This window comes from Atta cephalotes, assembly GCF_000143395.1.
Source record: "Atta cephalotes unplaced genomic scaffold scaffold00001, whole genome shotgun sequence".
In the NCBI taxonomy this organism is placed as follows: Eukaryota; Metazoa; Arthropoda; class Insecta; order Hymenoptera; family Formicidae; genus Atta; species Atta cephalotes.
The window spans coordinates 11,085,132-11,106,431 of NW_012130065.1; the positions used below are offsets into that span (position 1 = coordinate 11,085,132).

The 21,300-nt window shown below is 30.4% G+C and overlaps 4 protein-coding genes and 1 non-coding gene across 5 annotated transcripts in view; 2 read left to right on the plus strand and 3 right to left on the minus strand.

Moving 5' to 3' along the window:
* Window positions 1-288: 288 nt before the first annotated feature.
* Window positions 289-5,921, plus strand: LOC105626907 (centrosomal protein of 97 kDa). Its single transcript, XM_012208202.1, has 12 exons — window positions 289-301; window positions 564-715; window positions 1,288-1,446; window positions 1,548-1,649; window positions 1,820-2,016; window positions 2,285-2,368; window positions 2,497-2,792; window positions 3,880-4,083; window positions 4,159-4,758; window positions 4,835-4,967; window positions 5,041-5,263; window positions 5,340-5,921. Exons 1-12 carry the CDS (start codon window positions 289-291, stop codon window positions 5,919-5,921), a joined length of 2,745 nt encoding a protein of 914 aa, XP_012063592.1.
* A 2,550-nt stretch (window positions 5,922-8,471) lies between these two features.
* LOC105618719 (peptidyl-prolyl cis-trans isomerase D) lies at window positions 8,472-11,784 on the minus strand. Its single transcript, XM_012200252.1, has 6 exons — window positions 11,691-11,784; window positions 11,483-11,620; window positions 9,322-9,620; window positions 9,111-9,245; window positions 8,768-9,022; window positions 8,472-8,687 (listed from the first exon to the last, which is right to left on the minus strand). The coding sequence occupies exons 1-6, from the start codon at window positions 11,782-11,784 to the stop codon at window positions 8,472-8,474; spliced, it is 1,137 nt and encodes a 378-aa protein (XP_012055642.1).
* A 1,000-nt stretch (window positions 11,785-12,784) lies between these two features.
* On the minus strand, window positions 12,785-12,856 carry Trnaq-cug. The gene has a single exon. It is a non-coding gene; the product is annotated as a tRNA-Gln (tRNA).
* Window positions 12,857-14,464: 1,608 nt separating this feature from the next.
* Window positions 14,465-16,862, minus strand: LOC105626918 (NEDD4 family-interacting protein 1-like). The gene is made up of 6 exons (XM_012208213.1): window positions 16,836-16,862; window positions 15,708-15,860; window positions 15,214-15,354; window positions 14,993-15,116; window positions 14,673-14,858; window positions 14,465-14,568 (listed from the first exon to the last, which is right to left on the minus strand). Exons 1-6 carry the CDS (start codon window positions 16,860-16,862, stop codon window positions 14,465-14,467), a joined length of 735 nt encoding a protein of 244 aa, XP_012063603.1.
* Window positions 16,863-18,747: 1,885 nt separating this feature from the next.
* The window catches only part of LOC105626941 (putative oxidoreductase GLYR1 homolog), a 47,184-nt gene continuing 44,631 nt past the window's right edge, over window positions 18,748-21,300 (plus strand). Inside the window, exons 1-4 of the mRNA XM_012208235.1 lie at window positions 18,748-18,782; window positions 18,881-18,917; window positions 20,763-20,851; window positions 20,938-21,064. Of these exons, the coding sequence (XP_012063625.1) occupies window positions 18,748-18,782; window positions 18,881-18,917; window positions 20,763-20,851; window positions 20,938-21,064 (288 nt within the window). The remainder of the gene's footprint in view (window positions 18,783-18,880; window positions 18,918-20,762; window positions 20,852-20,937; window positions 21,065-21,300) is intronic.

The following is a 21,300-nucleotide window of genomic DNA, read 5'->3' on the forward strand; positions in this document are numbered from 1 at the left end:
AATGCGAATAAATTAAATTTTTAAGTACAATACTTAATAATGGTTAAGAAATAGTCTAATAATATTTGTCAAGATATAATATATATTATTATATATATATATATATATATATACAAAATGAATATATAAAAATAAATTATAATATAAATTACATATAAAAAATATATAGATATACATATGTACGTATACATTTAAAGGTATCTTGTTCGAAAACCTAATGCGTATACATCGATTCTCGTATCGTGACTGCGACGACATCTCGGCGTTCGTCAGTTTATTGTGTTCATCATGGCTTCGACGGGTTAGTAATCGTCGCGAGAATGCCATTTAATTTTACGTTTTAATTTATTTACAGCGTGACGAGATGACGAAATGCATTACAGGCGAGAAATCGTTTATCTCACGCTTCGCGAAATTGTAGTCACTTGTCGTACCGGCGTGATTTACTCTCACGTTTCTGCTCGCGTTTGTCACTCTGGCTTTGCCGTCGCCGCTGTTTACATACGTCGCGAATGTTTCAGGATGTGTTCGCGAGTTATTGACGGCTCTTTTCTTGTTTCCAGAATCTCTGGTATGCGACACCCTCGATCTGAGCGGCCAAGGTCTTAAGAAGCTCAGCCGGTGTCCCTCAGATGCTGATATTAGTACGTTGATCATTGACGACAATGACTTACAACGGCTCGATAATTTGGATTCTTATCACAGAATTACGAAGGTAATAGAATTATTAAAGTAATGCACAGTTTCTGTCCATTTCTATCAATATATAAATTAGCTTTAATCCTGATTTAAACTTACTCTTTATTTTTTTCTCTAGTTCTACGAATTAGAAAAAGATAAAAAGTATAATAAATTAAATTGAGATTAAAGCTTATCTATATTGATAGAAATGTATATTGAAGTCAAAATTATTATTAGAAGGTTATTAGTAGATTATAAAATTATTAATATTTGTTTCTGTAATCATAGTTTTAGAACACAATGATATTTCTTAGTTTTGTGCTCTGTTCCTATATTATCTTTTTATCATTATTTCTTTATTTAAAATATTTTAAAACTAGATTTTATAATAATAAAAAGATAAATAATATTATAAATTATATAATAATAATAATAATAATATATAATAATAATAAAAAATTATATAATAATATATAATAATAATAATATAAATTACAGCACTAATTTGCAGAATTATAACTTTTAGTTTAGAAGTTATTTTGTGAATGTGATGTAAAGACAGTTTATTTTTTAAATGTATGCATTCTACAGTTCTATTGTTTTCAGCTTTCGATAATCAGAAATCAATTACTACGGATGTATGGTGTGTCAAAGTTACATAATCTTGTTACCCTTAATTTGGCGAACAATGGTATACTCACAATAGAAGGTATCAAGGACATGATTAATTTGCAGACTCTCTGTTTAGCGGGTAATAATATTAAGGTACGATATACATGTTATGTAAGATTATGTAAGATTACATGATTGTATAATTGTAGCAATATATTGTAATATTATTATTATATAATAACAATATGTTATAGTCTATTGAACATTTACATACAAATACCAAATTGGAGCACCTGGATTTGTCTGAAAACAGTATCAGTCATATTTCAGATATATCTTATCTGCGAAATTTAAAGGTATTATTTGTTTAAATTTTATTTTTATATAAAATTGTGCGTCAATCATTAAATGCTTTATTAATTCGTTGCTTTATTTGATAAATTGAGTTTCAATTGGTATATGTTTTTATAAGATATTTTATAAAATATTTTTATAAAATATTTTTATAAGATAAATAACATTTTAGGAACTGTTTTTGCATAATAATCGCATAATAACACTGCGTCAGTGCGAGCGCTACTTGCCCACATCCTTAGAAACATTCACATTAGCGAATAACAATATTACTGACTTGAATGAAATGTCACATTTGGCTAATCTAAAAAATCTGGTCAATTTCTCGATTGCTAACAATCCATGTGTCAGTATAACAGGTAACAGTATGTATCCTTTTTGCAAATCATAATGTGCGTTATTATTCCATCTAGAAATTAGCAGATTTTTTTCTTGATGTTATTTTTTAATATTAATTATAGTACAAAGAATTTTATTGTTATTGATATGTTATTACAGTATTTAATCTTTTTAATTATCAAGCATTATTTTTTGCTGATTAAATATTGCTTCCATGGTTACTAGACATAAGAAAATTAGTTTATATTAATCGTAGCATTGTTACAATAGCATATTATTCTTAACAAATGGTCTATAGTGGGTTTGACTATCGGCCTTTTGTTATTAATTGGTGTATGAGCTTAAAATCAATCGACGGTTATGCAGTCGATCCTATTGAAAGGTGGGTTTTCTTAAAAATATATTTTCTTACATAGTTAATATTGTAAAAATTAATCCGTTAATATTGTACGAAAATTAATTGAATTTTGACAAAATCGAAACTGATTGGCAATGACTCATTTTACTTAGCTTGAAAGCAGAGTGGCTGTATTCTCAGGGACGAGGTAGACAATTCCGCGTTGGTGAACATGCCTTACTTGCTCAATATCTTGCGTCCGTCTGTCCGCTTTCGGGCGAGTCTTTAGAGAACGAGACGGATCGGAAACTTAGACTTATACTGAGCAAAGCTCAACATCACCAACAGCAGCTGAATCAACAGAGCGATACCGGGAGCGTGCACAGCTTGAGTAGCGTGACTATGAGTCCTTCCCCAGCCGCTAGACGTAGACTTAGCCATAACAGGACAAATTCTCCCAGACGACCTAGTGAGTCCAAATAAATCCATGTTTTTGCATAGTGCCATATCAAAGACTCTGGAATGAATTCGTTTTTTTCGAGGATTCTTAGACCTAGGTTTATACTCGTTAGTTGCGACAAGTGGACTAGTAGTAATTTGATTGTCCAGTCGTCAAATTCTTTAGTACATACACCCTAGTTATGATCTGTTTTCTCTAGTGCCAATGTTGACATACTATGAAGATAAATACTTACAATCACCAAAATTTTATGAGGCAAAATACTGTGTCTGCCATATTCCTTGCAAAGGTATCCAAGGTCTCATATTGAGGATTTATCATATATTGAATAAAACCACATTTACATATGATAGGAATGTGTAAGAATCTAAGGAAAAAATTTTGTGTGTTAAGACTCGTATTTTTTACAGTACAATTATATATTCAATACAGTAAGTTAAATTGAATAAGTGAAACTTGTATAATTTATTTTTAATAATCTTTTTACATAAATTATATATATATATATATATATATTAATATTGCATATATTATTAAGTGTATATATTAGGTGTGGGAAAAAGTGTTCGTGGCGTTTTTCCCGTTAGATGGTATTAAACAAACGCCATGAACTTTTTCCCATACCTAATATAAATATTTTTATATTTTTATTATATTTTATTTTTCCTATATATCACTTTTAACAAACATCTATTATTTAATTATTTATTATATGATTGAAACATATAAGAATTAATTGATCTGGATTCATGCACATGTCTATAGTCTCATGCATAGTACTTTTTAAGCAATTGCTTCCTTAGGCTTATAGTGCAAACGACCATTGGCCAATGAAGCAGTAAAAATATCAACATGAAGGCGCTATATTTAGAAGGTTTAGCATATTAGTATAGGACGATTTGAAAAGATTCACGTTTCTTTTTTTAAATAGCATTTAATTTCGATTAGTAGACTATATGTATATTATTTGTGCATGTTTTTGCTAGCAGTGCTAGCATCAGAAATTATCCAAACACAAATAAATTTTACAAATATAATAAAATTTCATTTATTGCACAATAAACGTTGACTATAGTGTCAAACAATATTTTGTCAGCTTCCTCAAGGAACTCCTTGAAAATGAAATCGCCAGACCGAATGGTATCCAGCTGTCATACTGAAGCTATGGTTTCTTCGTGTCATGGTTTATTGAGCAGTGATCATGAGTCGAATCTGATGACCCAAAGTTTAGATCCTAATATGTTAACTGGTATGGCATTGAACAATAAAACATCAAACAATAGTTTGCAAGACATGGAAGGTAAAACAGTTATACAATTGATTAAATGGGTTAGATTAAATGGAATTAGATTACGACAAAAGATATTTTATCCAGAGACATCAAGTCCTCTGCAAGCGGCTACAAAACTAGTACCAGTACCAGAGTCTCTGATGAGTCCAGATTTTCGTCCACCGTCTGGCCTTTCGCGAATTTTACTGAAAACTCCCACATCAAGTAAATTAAGCTCTCCCTGTCAAGTCACAATACCTAGTAAACCATCCATGGACGGCGATGGAAAGGCAATTCCGATCATAAACACCGTAAATCCAATGGCAAAAACGAATCTAAGCTGTATAAAAATGAACGCGCTCGTGAAAAGTAGTTCCGCGACAAATTGCAGCGTTATGAGACCAAATATAGCGAAACCAATCGTGACATATGCTAATAGTAAATGTCCATACAGTGTGAAGATTAATAATTACGTTCAAAGCAAGACTTTGCCCGCGAAGAGAAGCACGAAGAGTCCTAATTTAGCTAGAAATATACAGCGACCGAAGAGCGCGAATGAGAGACTTAAAAGCAATTTGAACAAAGATGAGAGAGACGGCGATGCTGGAATTCAGAGCAGCGACGAGGATAGTGAAGTTTGTCAAGCGAAATTGGATAGTATTCGTCATAGAGCTATTCAAAGAAGACAAGAAGACAGTAACAAAGGTAAAACATTAAAAATATTAAGTGCAAGTATATTGATAAAACATTTCATCTATATTGAATGGATATATTCTTGCAGATCAAGATCAAACAGAGAAGGCTGCTATCTGTATTCAAAGAATGTGGCGAGGCTACCATACAAGAAACCTTAATAATAAAGCTACTAATATATTAAAAACGATTGATATGATAAGAACAAATAAATACATCCAGTAAGATTTCAATTCTTTCGTGCATAATTTATTTACCGAATAAAAAAAATGTACACATATAAAATATTTACAGGAAATTATCGACAGATATGGAAGCCACGAGAACCGCCCTCGAAAGCGAACATAAGTTACAATTATTGCAAATGCAAGCGATTAATGCATTGTGGAAGAAAGTAGTCAGTTTACAACCAGGCGGTAATCGAGAAAATACTTTCAGTGATACGGACAATACCCTGCAACCGAATGCGGATGTAGTAAATAATCTCGCGCAAACGTGCAATCTGCTTCATACCCAGGTAAGTTTTAGGAAAGATTTCTGTATTTTGCCAAAGGAAAGTAAAATTTTTTTATTTAAAAATCTTTTTTTATTAGGTTCAACAATTGCAAGACTCGATGACCGAGATAAAACGTTGCATGTCCAGCATGAAGCCAAAATCTGCTCTTGTCGATAATGGCGTCGCCACTCAAACGGAAATATCTGCCGTGCATACGCCAGCAGGTGAAGAAAATACGTTTCCTTATGGACGTCCTAATAGACCGCAAAGTCTGCCGATACATCAAACGATACATGAGGGAAACGAGAACAAGAGTTTTGCATCGAATTTAGTAGATAGCGTGCTGAAAAAAGTGTCACAATCTACTGACACGACGGATGACGAAGTCAATACAGATATTTTGAATTCAAATGAAAATCCCGAAATATTGACTTTAAACGAGAATCCCGAGATGTTCAAGAGTTGCGAAGAGATAATAGAATCTGACCTCAAACAAGCAGTTGAGAACGAGACGGACAACTATGAAAATATAATCGAGAATGCGACAATTGATAGTGAAGTATGCGAGGAAATGCTGTGTAAGGAGCTGCATAATTTGATTGAAACGGAAAATGGAGAAAATGCTTATGAAAACTGCGCGGATAATGCGGTTAATGGGGACGACAAGGAAGTCTGCTAGATTTGACATTATCAAATTGAATTCCGCCAAATGCCTTGTGAGTAACCGTACGAAGCGAGAGAAAACGAAAAAAATGCTCACTGTAAATAAAAAATAATTCTATTTGTAATAATATTATAAAACGGGATTTAATTTTAATCGTGAACCGTTTTATTACAAAAAAGATACTTCGATCACAACAAGCTGCCATTCTGATCGAACAAAGTATCTATGTAGCTTAAGTAAAACAGATTGATTGATATGAGCAGTACAGTATAAATAATAGCAGCGAAATTATATTATTGAATATACAACGTTTGTCAGCTTGTGCAACATTTGTTTAGATTATACATATATTCTGTGAAAAACATTCGCATTGTGTATTTGTGTATATCATAAGGAATCTCAGAAATTTTCCGTCCGATTATGACGGTAATACATAATGATCGCATAAAACATACATCATACAAACATACATACAGCATAAAATATACATCATACAAATATACATACATCATAAAGTTTATCGAACTGGCCATTAGAGAATCGTTTCCGTAAAAAAACATTCCACTTAATTTATTTGCTACTTTCTTACCTCAATAGAATAATTTTATATTATTCCATTCCAGGAAATTATATTTCATATTTTAAGAACAATTTTTTTTTTTAATTTAAAACATACAATAAATATATATTTATATTATGATTATACTTATGATTATATTATATATATATAATGAAATATAGCTCTCTCTACTTTATCAGTTTCTAGCTCTCTTTCGCGTAAAATTTCGTATTTATTAATTTATTTATTCATTAATTTATTTATATGCAAAGAAGTATTACTTTTAATATACAATAGATATATTAAAGTATTGAGAAAGATTAGCAAAAAGAAAATATGTTTTGAATCTAGTCAATATAGAATAGCTTTTACATTTAGATACATTGTAGATATTTCAAAGAAAATTGTTATATAGAAATTACTTAATGTTATGAAATAAAATAAAGCGCATTCATTTTAACCTATTACATCGTTAAATAGCATGATTGAAAATGTAACTGCATTTTTGAAATTATCGGTTTCATCATTATTGATATAAGTATGTGCGATAAATACTCAATTATAGATTGAATAATTTCATATTCTGCAATCTACGCACACATACGTGAGCTTAATAAATTAATATTATAAATAATATTAATATAAATAATATTATAAATAAATTAAAATTATAAATAATATTATAAATTAATATTATATATCAGCTCTGCAGCATATTATTCTATATATATATATATATATATATAAAATTGAATCTCCATATCTTTATTCTCAATCAATTTGAAGTTGGAATAAATAAACGGAGATAAATACGACTGAAATTTGTACTCATTTTTGAGGTATTTTTGAAAATTTAATCTTAATAGAAAAAAAATATTTCATCAAAAGGTAGTATGAGCTATTCATGATTTATTTCGTGCTCTCCTAAAATAAGTTGTTTTATCTTATATACACTATATTTTAATATCGAAAACTGATATTCAAATTTACAATTTATTTTAATTTGATTTAACTTTTGCAAATAATTTTTCAAAAGAAAATTTTAATTCACTATCTTTTATGAAGATATGTTCTAATAATTTTGGCGATATTAAGAATTGAGTTGTTGATATAAAAATTACTCGATAAACTTCCATGCGAAGTACGGTACAGATTTTAAAATATAATTATTCCATTCATTTTTATATTAAAAGTAGTATTGATAAATCTCCTTAAATTTTCAAATATTTGAAGTTAATATTCTTAGTATTTGTTACAAAAATTTTGTTTTACAAATGTATAGGGTAGAAAAATGTGCTTAGTTTAAATTTATATTTTTGTGATTTTTTCGATATATATATGACATCAAAATTTCTTAATTCCTAACGGGTTGAGTAGATATACTCGTGAAATAAAAATATAGAAATATAATTACAATATATTGTATTTATTTAATATAATTCTCTAATTCATATAAATTATACATAAAGTAGTATAGTCTCTTATGATTATGCGTTATTTACACATTGCATTTAAAATTTATAGCTAATTATTTTAAAAAAATATATACACAGCCAGAGTTAAACATATATTATTGCCTGAATATTAAACATTTGAGGTATTTTTTTTACTTAATTTTATTGCGCTTTTGATAGAAATATATTTAAAAAAGTATATATAAATACAGATAATATCTTCGTACATTTATCGTTAATAATAAGTACTATGACACATTGTACATTGTTATGACACATTGAATATTGATTTCAACATTGATCAGAGTAATTGACTGAAATTGACAATGAGTTATTTAAAAAGGAAAAAATGATACATGACTCTTGTATTAATAAGAAGAAATCGGATTTTTTTTGATTTTGTAATAATCTTTATGAATTTCAATATTAAATTAATTCAATTGTTTATAATCGATGTTGATGCAATTTAATATCTAAAAATAAAAACGTACAAAATTTTATCATTTTATCATATATATATATATATATAAAATATCAAAATCATAAAAGTATTTAATGAAACATTCTTTGATACGTGGTTTTTTCTAATTCTAAATAAACCTTTCCCATCTCTTTTACTTTTTTTATTTCCTTTGAGATAATCGTATCAGGACACAGATCCGACGCCTGATGCAAATCTTTTAATGCTAATTCATATTCGTTCAAGGAAGTATAAGCTTGTGCTCTTCGAAATAATGCTTTGCTATTTGTGTTATCCGTTTCCAGAACCTAAATTAAATATGTATATTAAGGCATAAAATAAGGCATAAATACATTACTTCTGATTTTCTCACGGAATATTTACTTACCTTATTACAAAGATCTATGACTTTACGATACTCTTTCTGCTTTAATCGTACAGCAGCTAAATTAAGTAATAAAGTTAATCCAAGATCCACTAGTGAGACATAAAATGTATCCGACATGTTTTTCTGTTTGCTCATCCAGTTGTAATATCGTAATGCTTTCCTATACTTTCTATTAGCATCCACATAATTTTGCTTTGCAAAATAACTATTTCCAGAATCTTTTATCTTCCTTATTACATCCTCCATAAATTTATGCTAAAAACATATATATTCAAATTAAGATATAATTTTAGCATACGTAATAATTTTAAAAGAAATGATATATATATGAATGATAATTTACAGTGAGCTTGTTAACATGTTTAGAATAATCCCAATCTTCTGGCCATGGCGTATAAACATCCTCAGACCCATCATTCTCTTCTAATCCCCAATTTTCACCTTTTTTCAACTCTCCACAGTCAACTATATTTATTTTCTAAAAACAAATCAATTATGAAGCTAATTACAGGTCTAGAAAATTATTAGCTTTGTAATTTAAAGAACAGCCTTACATCAACTGGAATGTCGTTTTCAGTCGGTACTTTACAGAGCTCTAACACTACACCCATGCCTTTTATAATCCTTCCAAATACTACATGAGTATTGTCCAGGTGCGTGGCCGCTTGAACGGTAATAATAAATTGAGAACTGTTAGTGTTTGGCTTCCCCTCGTTGACCATGCTAAGTAGTCCAGAGAAGTTATGTTTCAATTTAAAGTTCTCGTCGTCAAAGTAAGGACCGTAAATACTTTCCCCACTGGTTCCATTGAAATTAACAATATCACCACCCTGGATCATGAACTGTGAAATAACTGTAGCAATATAATATTACATACGATGTGTGTATAAATGTATATGTCTTAAAAAATCAATTTCTATTCCATTCTTAAAAGAAATAAAAAGAATAAATGATTCATATTTCTAAAGCACCTGTTCTTTATCGTTGCACTAGACTGCATTAAAATTTTTTATCTCGTTTTTGTTAAATTTTGAAAAAATATATATATATCCATTTTATTTTAATTACAATTAGTGTAAATAAAGAATAGATCTCTAAATTAAAGTGGTAACTCAAATAAAATTGTACATGTATAGCTGTGGTCCGATTCACGCTCATAAAGCTCTTGGAATTATCCTTAGGCTTGTTCAGAGTGCAAATTATTCAAAGAAATCTCTCAAGAAATAAAAGTTAAATTTATTTATTGCAATCTCCAGGGAAGCCAAATTAAGTTTTCTGTCGAGAATATATTATATTTTCTCATGCCAATTACAAAGCTGGATGGAACAATTTTCATGTCTTTATAATAAAATAAAATAAGTATTTTCTTATGAGAAAATGGATATACAAAGAACTCACTCGTCAACGTCCAATACTCCAAGCATATAAAGTAAACTGCTAATCCAAAGTCTCGATAGCAAGGAACGAAATAAATAGATGATGAATAAGATATACAGTACGGAATTTTATTTATCATTTATTTATTATTTTATAATTTGACTTAACAATTTTTTAATTGAGAACGTTCCTTGCTACCAAGACTTTGGATTAGTAATTTACTTTATGTGCTTGCAGTATTCATTGATGGATGAGTTCTTTATACATCCATAAAAATTTTCCTATTGAGAGATTTCTTTGAATCAATTTGCGCACTCTGCATAGCGCCTATTCCTCGAGCTCTTTTTATTTATTTTTTAGTTATTTTTAAATTAAGGAAACGTGATATTCATGCATCTACAGTTCCTACTCATTCGAATAAACGCATTGAAATAAAATTTGATTTCAATGCGTTTATTCGAATGAGTAGGAACTGTAGATGCATATTGGGGCATGCGACACGAATCTCTTATTGGTTATCAAACAAATCTCTTATTGGTTATCAAATGTTATGTAGGTTTTACAATGAAGCAATAATCGGAATAATCGGAATAATCCTAATCTTAAGTTTTCATCAGTGAAATTAGCCAATAGCCAATTTAGATGACTAAGATTAAGACTTTCAATTATCAACTCATAGAATCACATTTTAAGCAAGACAAATGATGACTATGACAGTCAATGCAGCCTATTGATAGTCAATTGTCATAAATCAAATTTTAACTTTATTTATCCTAAAAAAAAATAAATAAATGATTTATATTTCCAAAAGCCTTGGCTGAAGTGAAATATACGACAGATGAATGTCATAATAAATTAAACTTTGAATGCCTAATTCCATTTATTATGTCTGTTTCTACTAATGTAAATTAACTTTAATCTTGGTTCAAGACTTGCTCCTCTAATTCTTGAATGAGAACTTGCTTTTTCTAATTCTTAGAACTAAAAAAAGATGAAGAGTTAATTGAACTAAGATTAAAATTAAATTAGTAGAAAAGACATTAGTGACACAATTCGATACAAACATCAGTCTATCTTTCTTGACATCCAATAAGCAACAAAGATAGAACACGCTGTGTTGATTTGTATTATTGATAGATAATCATGAAATGGAAAATATTTCTATTTCTATTCTCTCAGCAAAAGAATTCTAACTCTATCTAGCTTCAAAAAGATAAATAAGGAACATACAAGTATTTAAGATGGCAAGGTTTAGAAATATTTTTATAGGCCTTAGAATTATGACAAGGAATAAAGTTGTAGGGAATTGAATATTCGTGATCACAAGGTAATGCGCACGTTTGTGAAAAGTAGTTCCCTTGTAATGTAGTTTTGGAGCTTTCAACCCGGCACCTTTCTCGCCAGTACACAGAACACGAAAATTCTCCGCAGTCTGTGGCACGATATTCTTGAACAATTCTATGATAACTCTTCCCACTGAAAAACAATAAGACCATGAATCGGTGTTTGCACCGTGCATAACTTGGCATAACCTTACTATTCATACCTTTTTCGGATTCAATCGCCACATCCAAAAAAACCACGGGGTTGTTTTCATTAATGAGCAAACTGCTCTTATTTTCTTCTGAAGATTGTTTCATATTATTTCCTTCTCAGTACGATCACCGCGATGAGATTCTTATCCCACAAATTTGACGTACACGATGTCGCAGCGTGAATGCAATGTTACTCGCACTTGTCGTCCTTGTCGATTGTTGTGTTGTCTTTCTTCCTGGGGAATCCTGGGTTACTTGATACACACCTGCTCTCGAACAATATAAGTCGAACAATAAGTTAATCATTTTGATGATAATATCTTAACATGGAAACTTAATAGCAACAATTCGACTGATTTGTGAAAGATTTTTTAATAGCAAAAATAAATTCGAAAATTTTATGAGACTGAATGATGCAAAATGATTCATCATTTTTACTCGCGTACATTTTAATTTATGAAAGCTCGTTGAACGAAATTCTTATTTCCAAAATTTTTTGTATAATAAAAATTATTCTTATAAGAAAATTAGATCGTTTAATTTCTATAATTAAAGTTATACCACATACAAGAATAAGAACCTGGATCAGATAAATTTAAATAACGAATAAATCCAAAGCAGAGTAAAAATACTTTCTAAGAACACAATTAATAGAGTTTTCTAATTTGAAAAGTTCATTTATTTCCACACAAACGTCTTTAAGTGGACTGAAATCATTTTATAACATATGTACAATGTTTAATAATAAATGTTTTAATTTATTTTATGTTATTCCTTTTTATTTATATCAACAAGATTTTCGTTATATTACTTTTATATTATATATATTATATATATTACTTTTGTTTCTGATATCATCACGAAAAATATAAATATAAAGTATTCCCTATAAATTTTTTATATTTATATTGCTTTGCTATTCTCAATAAATAAACTGTAGGAAAAACACTTATCTATAAAGCATTATTTTAATTACATTTGAAGTAGAACAAAAAAATAATTATATATATATATAAATGTATCCATGTAAAATATTTATTTTATTTTTATTTTAAATATTACTATTTCAATAAAAAATTATTTGTAGTTTCAAAAAAGTAAGATTAGGTCCCACCGAGATTTGAACTCGGATCGCTGGATTCAGAGTCCAGAGTGCTAACCATTACACCATGGGACCTCTTGCGAAGCAATGTATTAGATAGTATATATTAACCGATTTGGTGAAGATTCAATCTCGTTCAATGTCAATAAAAATTTGAACCTTAATTAGCGAATACTCGAAACATAGTTAGCGGAAATTTGAATCCTAGTTAACGCAGATCCAAGTTCCGATTAGCGAAGATTTAAGGCGATCCTAAAATCGTATTATCACCGACGAGATATATTCTCATCGATAATATTATACCGACTAAACGCAATAATTTTTGTATAACAATTACTTTTTTCTCTTTCACAGATTTGAAAATCCTTTTCCAGGATTAAAGTATACAAAATAAATATATATAATTTTCTTGAAAACATAATTAACTTTTTAAAATAATCTAACAGACACACATTTAATAATCTTTTTAAAACCATCTAATAGATATTTAAAACATTTTTATGTTTTGTAAAACTATCAAAAGACATTTAATGTCCCAAAAAACATTCGTATATTAACACTACTTATAAATCAATTTTAAGTTATTCTAATAACATGACCAATTTAAATTCTATTTCTAACACGTGTATAAAAAACCGAGTTAAGAATTTAAGAATTGTTTAATAAATTGATATATCAATTATAATTTAATATATTTGTCATAACTTTGATAACAATGATATATATTTATCAAAAAAAATTTTTGATCAACTCTAATAATTTTCCTAATGTTCAAAAATTTTCCAAAATTCAAAGAACTATGATTTTTGTAACATAAGGAGAGGGAAAAATATAAAGTTCTAAGTATTCCTTCGTTTTATCGTTGTAATGAGTATAACAATGAAATTTCTCACAGAATAACATGTACTCGCATATCGCTTTATATAATAAATTTTAATACACATATGTAATATTTATCATTTTTATTTATATTTTCAGAATTCTTCTTCAATAAGAATTCTCGCTATATATATTTTATGTATATATAAATTATAATATCTATATAAACAAGCCAGATATTAATATACTCTTATCATATTTAGTAAGTAATCAATCTCTAGAAGCTTTTCTAACATTAGAAATGTATTATATTCTATTAAAAAACTTTTATTTATAATTTATTTTTTCGAAATAATACGAAACGAATCGTATATTTTATCTGTTTACGCGATTCATTTTGACTTGTCAGTTTTTCATAAATTGCGATTTGACATGCGCTCTGCACATTTATCTTCTTCAGTGATTTGCATTCAAATGAACAAAATCATTAATTTAAAGCATTGTTTGTATTATTTTGAGCAATAAAAATGTACATTTGCTTTTTTTCCGTAGTCTATATATAACATCACATAAAATAACGTTTGTAGATCCTCCATATATGAGTATATGCGAAAAACGAGTTAATTCTTTTCACTATTTTTTTAAGTCGTACTAATTCGTTTTACACAGTAAATTTGGCAAATCATTTTAAAGTTCTCATTTTTGTTCTATATAGATACGATTGACAGATATTACGATCTACACGATGCTCTCTCTTAAGAGAGAAAGTCGATTATATATTATACAAATATGACCCCACATAGAAATGCTTGTTTGTTCTAAAGCCAAGTTGATAAAGAAAAAAAGGTGCAGATTTTATGATTTTTAATAGAAAAAAAGTAAACGCTCCTGTGCGCTTCCGGACAGTAATCTCCATCCTCGTTTGATGTTTAAATATTGAATGATGGCACGTACACAAATTAAAACACCTGGAAAAATAAATCGCATCAAAATTTATCTTCTTAGTAGTTGCCTTAGTCTAAAACATTTTTCGTTTATAAATTTAATTATCTTTCTTAAACATTATACAAACCAAATGCCATTATCAACCACCATAGCCATGAATTCTCTCGCGAAGCAAGATCGGTAGAGTGTTTAACAATGAGTGTCCACTTTGTGAGAGACAATCCAAAGCCAGCTAGTGCACCGTAACGAGAAGCAATAGTGTGACAAAAACACATCAGTAATAAAAATCCGATCCAGTTGAATAAAAATGCGACTGTAAAGAAAAATTAGTGCAAATTATCCAATTATTCCATTATAGAAGATATTAGATTTTGTAATATGAAGATATATTTTCTTATTAAATTCTTATCGATTTAAACTTTAACTTAAAATATAAAGATATCCCACCAAGAAACGCTGTGAAGAACATAAAATCTGTGCCAAGTAGCCCACTTTCTGGATCTCCTTCCGCAGCTTCAGTATCTATTGCCAATATTGTTAAAGGCTGCTGTGGTGGTCTAATATTTCCTGACTGTAAAAAGAGATTTAGAGCTCCTTAAAAACAGAATATTTCGAAATATATTAAAATAAACATATATATTAAAATTTTCTTGAATACAGTTGTATACCATGTGTACTTGAGGTTGTGGCTCTCCCTGTAGAGTCTTTTCACGCTGAACCTCTTCATAACTGGGTAATTTTGTAGCTACTTCATAGGGTGGTGGTGCAGAGAAATCTAGTTTCGGAGGTGGAATCTCTTCCCCATCAGCCTAAATTTTACTCGGTTAATAGTTATTCAAATCATATAAAATTGTACATATTGTATTATGTAATATTATATAATTTTTTAATGCATTTATGTCAAATATTATATATTATATAAATCAAATATTATATATATTAAACTAACATAAATTACATAAAACATTACGTAGACTACATAAATTATATAAAATTGATATAATTTATATAACATTATTATGTAATAATAGGCTTGTCCTTTGTGTATTATCTGTTCTAAAACGACATTAAAATTTCTATTCCATTTTTAAAATAACTAATATACTGTAAATCAATTCAGTTACAATGAATAAGTTTATTATATTATATTACAATATAATACCATTCGGTTTGTCGTTGTAGAGTGTGCAGCAGCAGTGGACGCTCCAGAATGTCCAAGCATGTCGACTTGCATAAATGGCATTGCTACAGTAACCGTAGGAATTTCGTTTTGACTTGATGTTTCGCCACCAGTATCTGTATCTGCTTGAGGTGGCTGTGAAATAATGCATAAAACAAAAGTCATTTTAATCCATATATTTTACAAAGTATTGGATGCTTTCCATTTATTGACTCAAGTTAATACAAACATCATTATATCTTTCATAACATTCAAGTGAATAATAGATATAGAATGACACATTACTTTATTATGAAAAAAAAACCCAGTAAAGCATTATTATTCTCTGAACATTGTGCCTTCCATAAGAACTAACAAAAATTTTTCTAATCAAAATGTATATATTGATTGCTTTCAATTTTTACTCAAATAATACATATAGTTATAATTATTTTATATTGAGATAGTAATATCGCTTACTTTAGTAATAAAGTTATTGCATAATAACACAAGATTACAATCTCTTCTTTTTAATATGATTTAATAAGATTCGGTAAAATACGCAGTCTCAAACTTGTAAATTGTAAATTGTAGATAAAAATTAAATTGAATCTTACTTGTCAGAATGAAAAGGAACATTCATTCAAGTTATGATTTCATAAATAAGAATTATCTGAGTTTTAGTGTAAATGAAAAGTAACTATTATGTTTTTCTGGATCATAAATAACAATAGTTTAATTTCCATCGAAATCGTCAATTGATTTCACTTTGGTGCAGTAGCTTTGTTTCCGTTAGAAGACCTTGTGAATCGAAGCGACAGTGAAATGAACATAGATTTTTATTAACTTAAATTTTGGTTTCACGCTGCATTAGACGTGAATTAATGCTTCGGTGAAAATTAGACCACTGATGTGATATTTTTGCGCATAAGAATGATGAAAACAACGCAAGAGACGAGCGTATGATAGGATAAACACAAAGCAGACTACGATCGCGCGAGGAAACACGTTGACGATCACGTGTCAACATGACAATAAAAAGTATTTTGTGTGAATAGAAAAGATCATGTCCGAGAGGTGCTCTTGATGAAAACCACAGCAATTTGCAGCCTCGTCATGAGATAGACGTACCGTATTATGACGGGCGTTACTGTCCATTTCTGATCAGATTTGCACGGCGTAGTTACGAGACTATAAATCGTGACTTTTCCTGAGAGGACGGGTACGCGTTTTGTAGGACGCGAGACGCCCTTGCTCGAGCCCGAGACAAACGATAAAAAGCGCTCGCAATCGATGCCTTGACAGCTGGTATTGCTAATAAGTCGTAATCGACGTGACGGCTGGCGATCGTCCTGGAGTGACGTCTATCGTTTTCTCGATCTACGGGACCGTAGTTCTTCAGACTCCGATCGCATTGGATCGATTAGTACAGTCATTCATCTCTTCTTTCTCCTTTTTTAATTTTTGCAAATATTCATTTCATTATCATCAGTAAATTTACAGCGGTTACAAACATATTTTCAATATTTAGAAATTTGGATAGAGCGACATGAATACCAAGCGACGATTGGTTAGTCACAGTCGTGAGTTGCGAGTCGACACTTACTACGCAAAAAAAAAAAAACAGGTATAATAGCCTTAAGGAATTGATCAATTATAGTCGAGTTTTCTCTTCACATTCGATTGTGATTGGTTTCCTAAAGTTGCTGTTTTATTGACTGAATGAACGAAATCATTTTTAATAAGTATATTTTTATATCTCTTTAGGACTGTCGCATATACTTTCTATAACAGTGGCCTAATTTCCACCGATGTTTAATCCAGATCAGAATGTAACAACCAACCAATTACAGTCGAGTATTCTCCTGTTATAGTCGAACGACAGGGAAATGCTGTAGTTGATTGGTTTTCATATTTTGATCCGGATTAAACCCTCGGTGGAAACTAGGCCACTAACTGTTATGGGTCTTCTACAATAAGTCATTAATCATAAATCAGGGCTACGTTACAAAACTTTCTCTCTGAAAAAAATTTTACTCGAAATATATAGTATATGTAACGTATACTATAGCACATAGAGTAAAATCTTCCTCGGAGAGGAAGTTTTGAAACGTAGCTCAGAAGTCAGAAGCTAAAAACTGATGACTGTGATTGATCGATTTTTAACTTTTGACTTCTGATTTATGACTAATGGCTTATTGTAGAAGGCCCATGAGAGATAATTAAAAAATACAGATAATAGGGACAGGGAATAATAAATTTCTTGAAATCTGTTAAGTATGTCACATTATTGTCTATTCCTATTGCCTATATTTTTTAATTATGCATTAGTCCGGATCTACAATAGATTTAAGCCTTAAGACATAAGGAATAAACGAATCATAATCGATTATTCTCCTCGTATTCGACTGTAATTGGTCAATTTCTTAAGGCTTAATGCCCATATTCATAGTCAGATCTTGTACTTAAGGCTTCGTTAAATTTATCTTTAGATGCTCAGCAGCCAATGAAATAATTCGTAGAGTATCTAAAGATAAATTTAAGGCCTTAAATATAAGGCCTGACTAGAAATACGAGTATAAAACATCTATTGTAAATCCGGGGTTATTAAACAGAAAACACTCAGAAGCATCAATAGCAATTATTGATGTTTCTGATTGCCGTTGAAAAGCATTGCGACTGGCGACAAATGTTGCAATGCATTGTAGAACGTCCTTTAGGACGGGACTCTAGCCGCCGGAAGTAGCGCGGAAAATAACCTTAATAATTTTTTCGTTGTTTTTCCGAAAAATTTTGTAGCATATTTTCATGAAGAACAACGCTTTTATTTCATCACGTTATATACAGAAATATTATCTATTTGCATCTTGGTCGACTAGCGAAAAGTAAAGTGGTACGTTGAGGGGAGAGGGGGAAGCTCGAAAGGGGGACGCATAGATGGCGCGGTTCGCGGTCATGTCGTGCACAAACGACGCTTCGCACGCAAGTCAGTCGCTCGCTGACGTTCGGAGTAACGTGTCGAGCATTGTTCATCGTCCTCGCGATGTCGGAAGTATTCAAACTGGGTGATCTAGTATGGTGCGTATTTCAAGTGCGCGCGGTAACGCAATCGTATATCTCGTGTTCGTTCGTACAATCTAATTTCATGTGGTACATCTTTTTTTTCTGACTTTCAGGGCGAAGATGAAGGGATTCTCGCCGTGGCCCGGCCGGGTAAGTGGAGTCCCCCTCCCCTCGATTCTCACTAAGCTTCGCGACGCGAGTTCGCGCTTCTCTTCCCATTAACGCCGCTTCTGCGCGCGCGCGCTCGTATTTGGCGGTTTTCTTGTCGTTCTGCCCCGTCGATGTTCGCCGCTGCGACGGAATGCACCAGCTGTCGACGCCACTGGCCGCGGCGTATCGCGTCGTACAGAGCAGCGCTGTCTCCCGCCACACCCGACCTTCGAATTCAAATTGGCGCGCAAGCCGCGGGGGCTTATAACCTAAATCCCTTGCAACCTCCCGTGGATCTACTTTCCACGCTCGTCGAGCTCCCAGCAGGATGGGGCCTCCTCTCCCACCCTTCCCGTCACACATCCCATTGCAGGTTTCGAAATTTCTTGTGGGTCGACCAGTACCGTTGGACGTTCTGCTGTCGCCAAGACTTCAGAATTTGTCCCGCGTAATCCATCTCTCCCTTTCCGATTGGCGGAAACGCGTGTGACGTCAGCGGCGTGTCGGGCGAACGGTCTGTGATTACGCCAGAGTCTCGAGGTTGTCAACGATGTATTTTCTACGTTTTTAGTGAGGTCGGTAATCATATTCCGATATTACACTCAAGAACATCCTTAGGTACGAACTTGAGATGTTATATTACTTATATATAGACGTTGCGCGTTATTGTTTGAATCGAATTATAAAACCACGACTTGAGATGATCTTGAACATAAAATCGGATTATGAATATCTTTCCAGACGATTATTCTGTCATGCGAGAGTATGTGAGAGAAAATAGGAGAAAGAATATTTTAGGATTAGGAAGGTTCAACGAATAATTCCCGCAGTCCTTTGGAAGCTGTTTTTACGCGGCAACCGCCGTGCACGGTAGGGCCGTACGAATGTTAGGGTGAATTATCAACCCAGGGGGTCGATTGTGTACTTACTTTAAAATGAAATCAAAATTACAAAAGTGGGCAAATTCACTAGGTATTAATCATTGAAATTATAGATATTTTAGTAATTTTGCTCACTTTTGTAATTTTCATTTTATTTCAAAATACAATTAACTCTCTGGTAGAACAGTTATAATAGTACGGTATAAGACCTTATCACATTTGTCACTTATAAGTTTACTTATATATAGTATACCAATAAATTGTAAGTGACAAATAAGATTATAATGAGAGAGATCCTTATATTACTATACTATACCTTATATTATTACTAAGACATCCTTATATTATTATGACATCCATATTCTATCTGGAAACAGTCTGAATATGGCCCTAGGTCGGAAAGTTTAATCTTAATGTAAAGAGAAGCTACATGTAATTGTAAAACATAGCGTTTGCAGATGGCAAAATAATGGAAATTTATTTCTGATATGTTTATCTTTCTTAATTTTAAAATGCACTTAAAATTATTAAAAGTTTATACCTAATGATTTGTACACGTGATAATTGTGTAGCATGTAAAATATATTTTATTTTAATATTAATTTTTTAATAAATATATTATTTTTATTTTGTAAAAGTTTGATATTATTTTCAATGATATTGTTTTCCAAATGGATTGTAAATTGAAATTGATAATTGTGTAGCATATAAAATATATTTTATTTTAATATTAATTTTATTTAATATTAATTTTTTAATAAATATATTATTTTTATTTTGTAAAAGTTTGATATTATTTTCAATGATATTGTTTTTCAAATGGATTGTAAATTGAAATTGAATTCAAGATGTATATGATAAAATAAATTACGATTATTATTAAGTTACGATTATTATTAGTATTGTAATAATAATATTTATTATAATTTTCTATTTATATATTGATGTTATAATGCATGTAAAGGTATCAGTTCCTTCAAAGGACTTGAAGAAGCCCGCGAATGCTAAAAAGGGACCAGTACAATGTATCTTCTTCTTTGGGACAAACAATTAGTAAGTTCTATTTTTAAATTGTTTATCTCATTTTACTCATAGAATGTTACTATGATTTATAATTCTCACTGATGTTTTTCTTGTAGCGCATGGATAGAAGAATCCCACATTAAACCCTACCAAGAGTATAAGGATACTTTAGTGAAATCTAGCAAATCTGGAGCATTCAAAGATGCAGTGGAAGCTATAGAAGATTTTATCGCCAAAGGAGAGGTGAGCGAGATTTTTGTATGTTTGATAATTATTTATAGGTATAATTTGTTGTAATTATGTAAGTAATTTTATATTAATTTTATTACTTTATTAAATTAATAATTTAACTAATATATTATTAATTTAGTTGAACATTGTATTGATGATTGATGGGGTATTTTATGCATATATATAGATGTATTTTCTATACATGTATTTTATATATATATATATATATATATATATATATATATATA

Coding starts and splice junctions, on each gene's coding strand:
- LOC105626907 (XM_012208202.1), top strand. Junction 2,793..3,879: donor AAATTCTCCCAGACGACCTA/GTGAGTCCAAAT, acceptor ATATTTTGTCAG/CTTCCTCAAGGAACTCCTTG. Junction 4,759..4,834: donor ACAAGAAGACAGTAACAAAG/GTAAAACATTAA, acceptor ATATTCTTGCAG/ATCAAGATCAAACAGAGAAG.
- LOC105618719 (XM_012200252.1), bottom strand. CDS start 11,784: ATGAAACAATCTTCAGAAGAAAATAAGAGCAGTTTGCTCATTAATGAA. Junction 9,246..9,321: donor AAAACGACATTCCAGTTGAT/GTAAGGCTGTTC, acceptor ATTTGTTTTTAG/AAAATAAATATAGTTGACTG. Junction 9,023..9,110: donor AACATGTTAACAAGCTCACT/GTAAATTATCAT, acceptor ATATGTTTTTAG/CATAAATTTATGGAGGATGT.
- LOC105626918 (XM_012208213.1), bottom strand. CDS start 16,862: ATGGACAGTAACGCCCGTCATAATACG. Junction 15,861..16,835: donor GTAACGCCCGTCATAATACG/GTACGTCTATCT, acceptor ATTATTTCACAG/CCACCTCAAGCAGATACAGA. Junction 15,355..15,707: donor CTACAACGACAAACCGAATG/GTATTATATTGT, acceptor AGTAAAATTTAG/GCTGATGGGGAAGAGATTCC.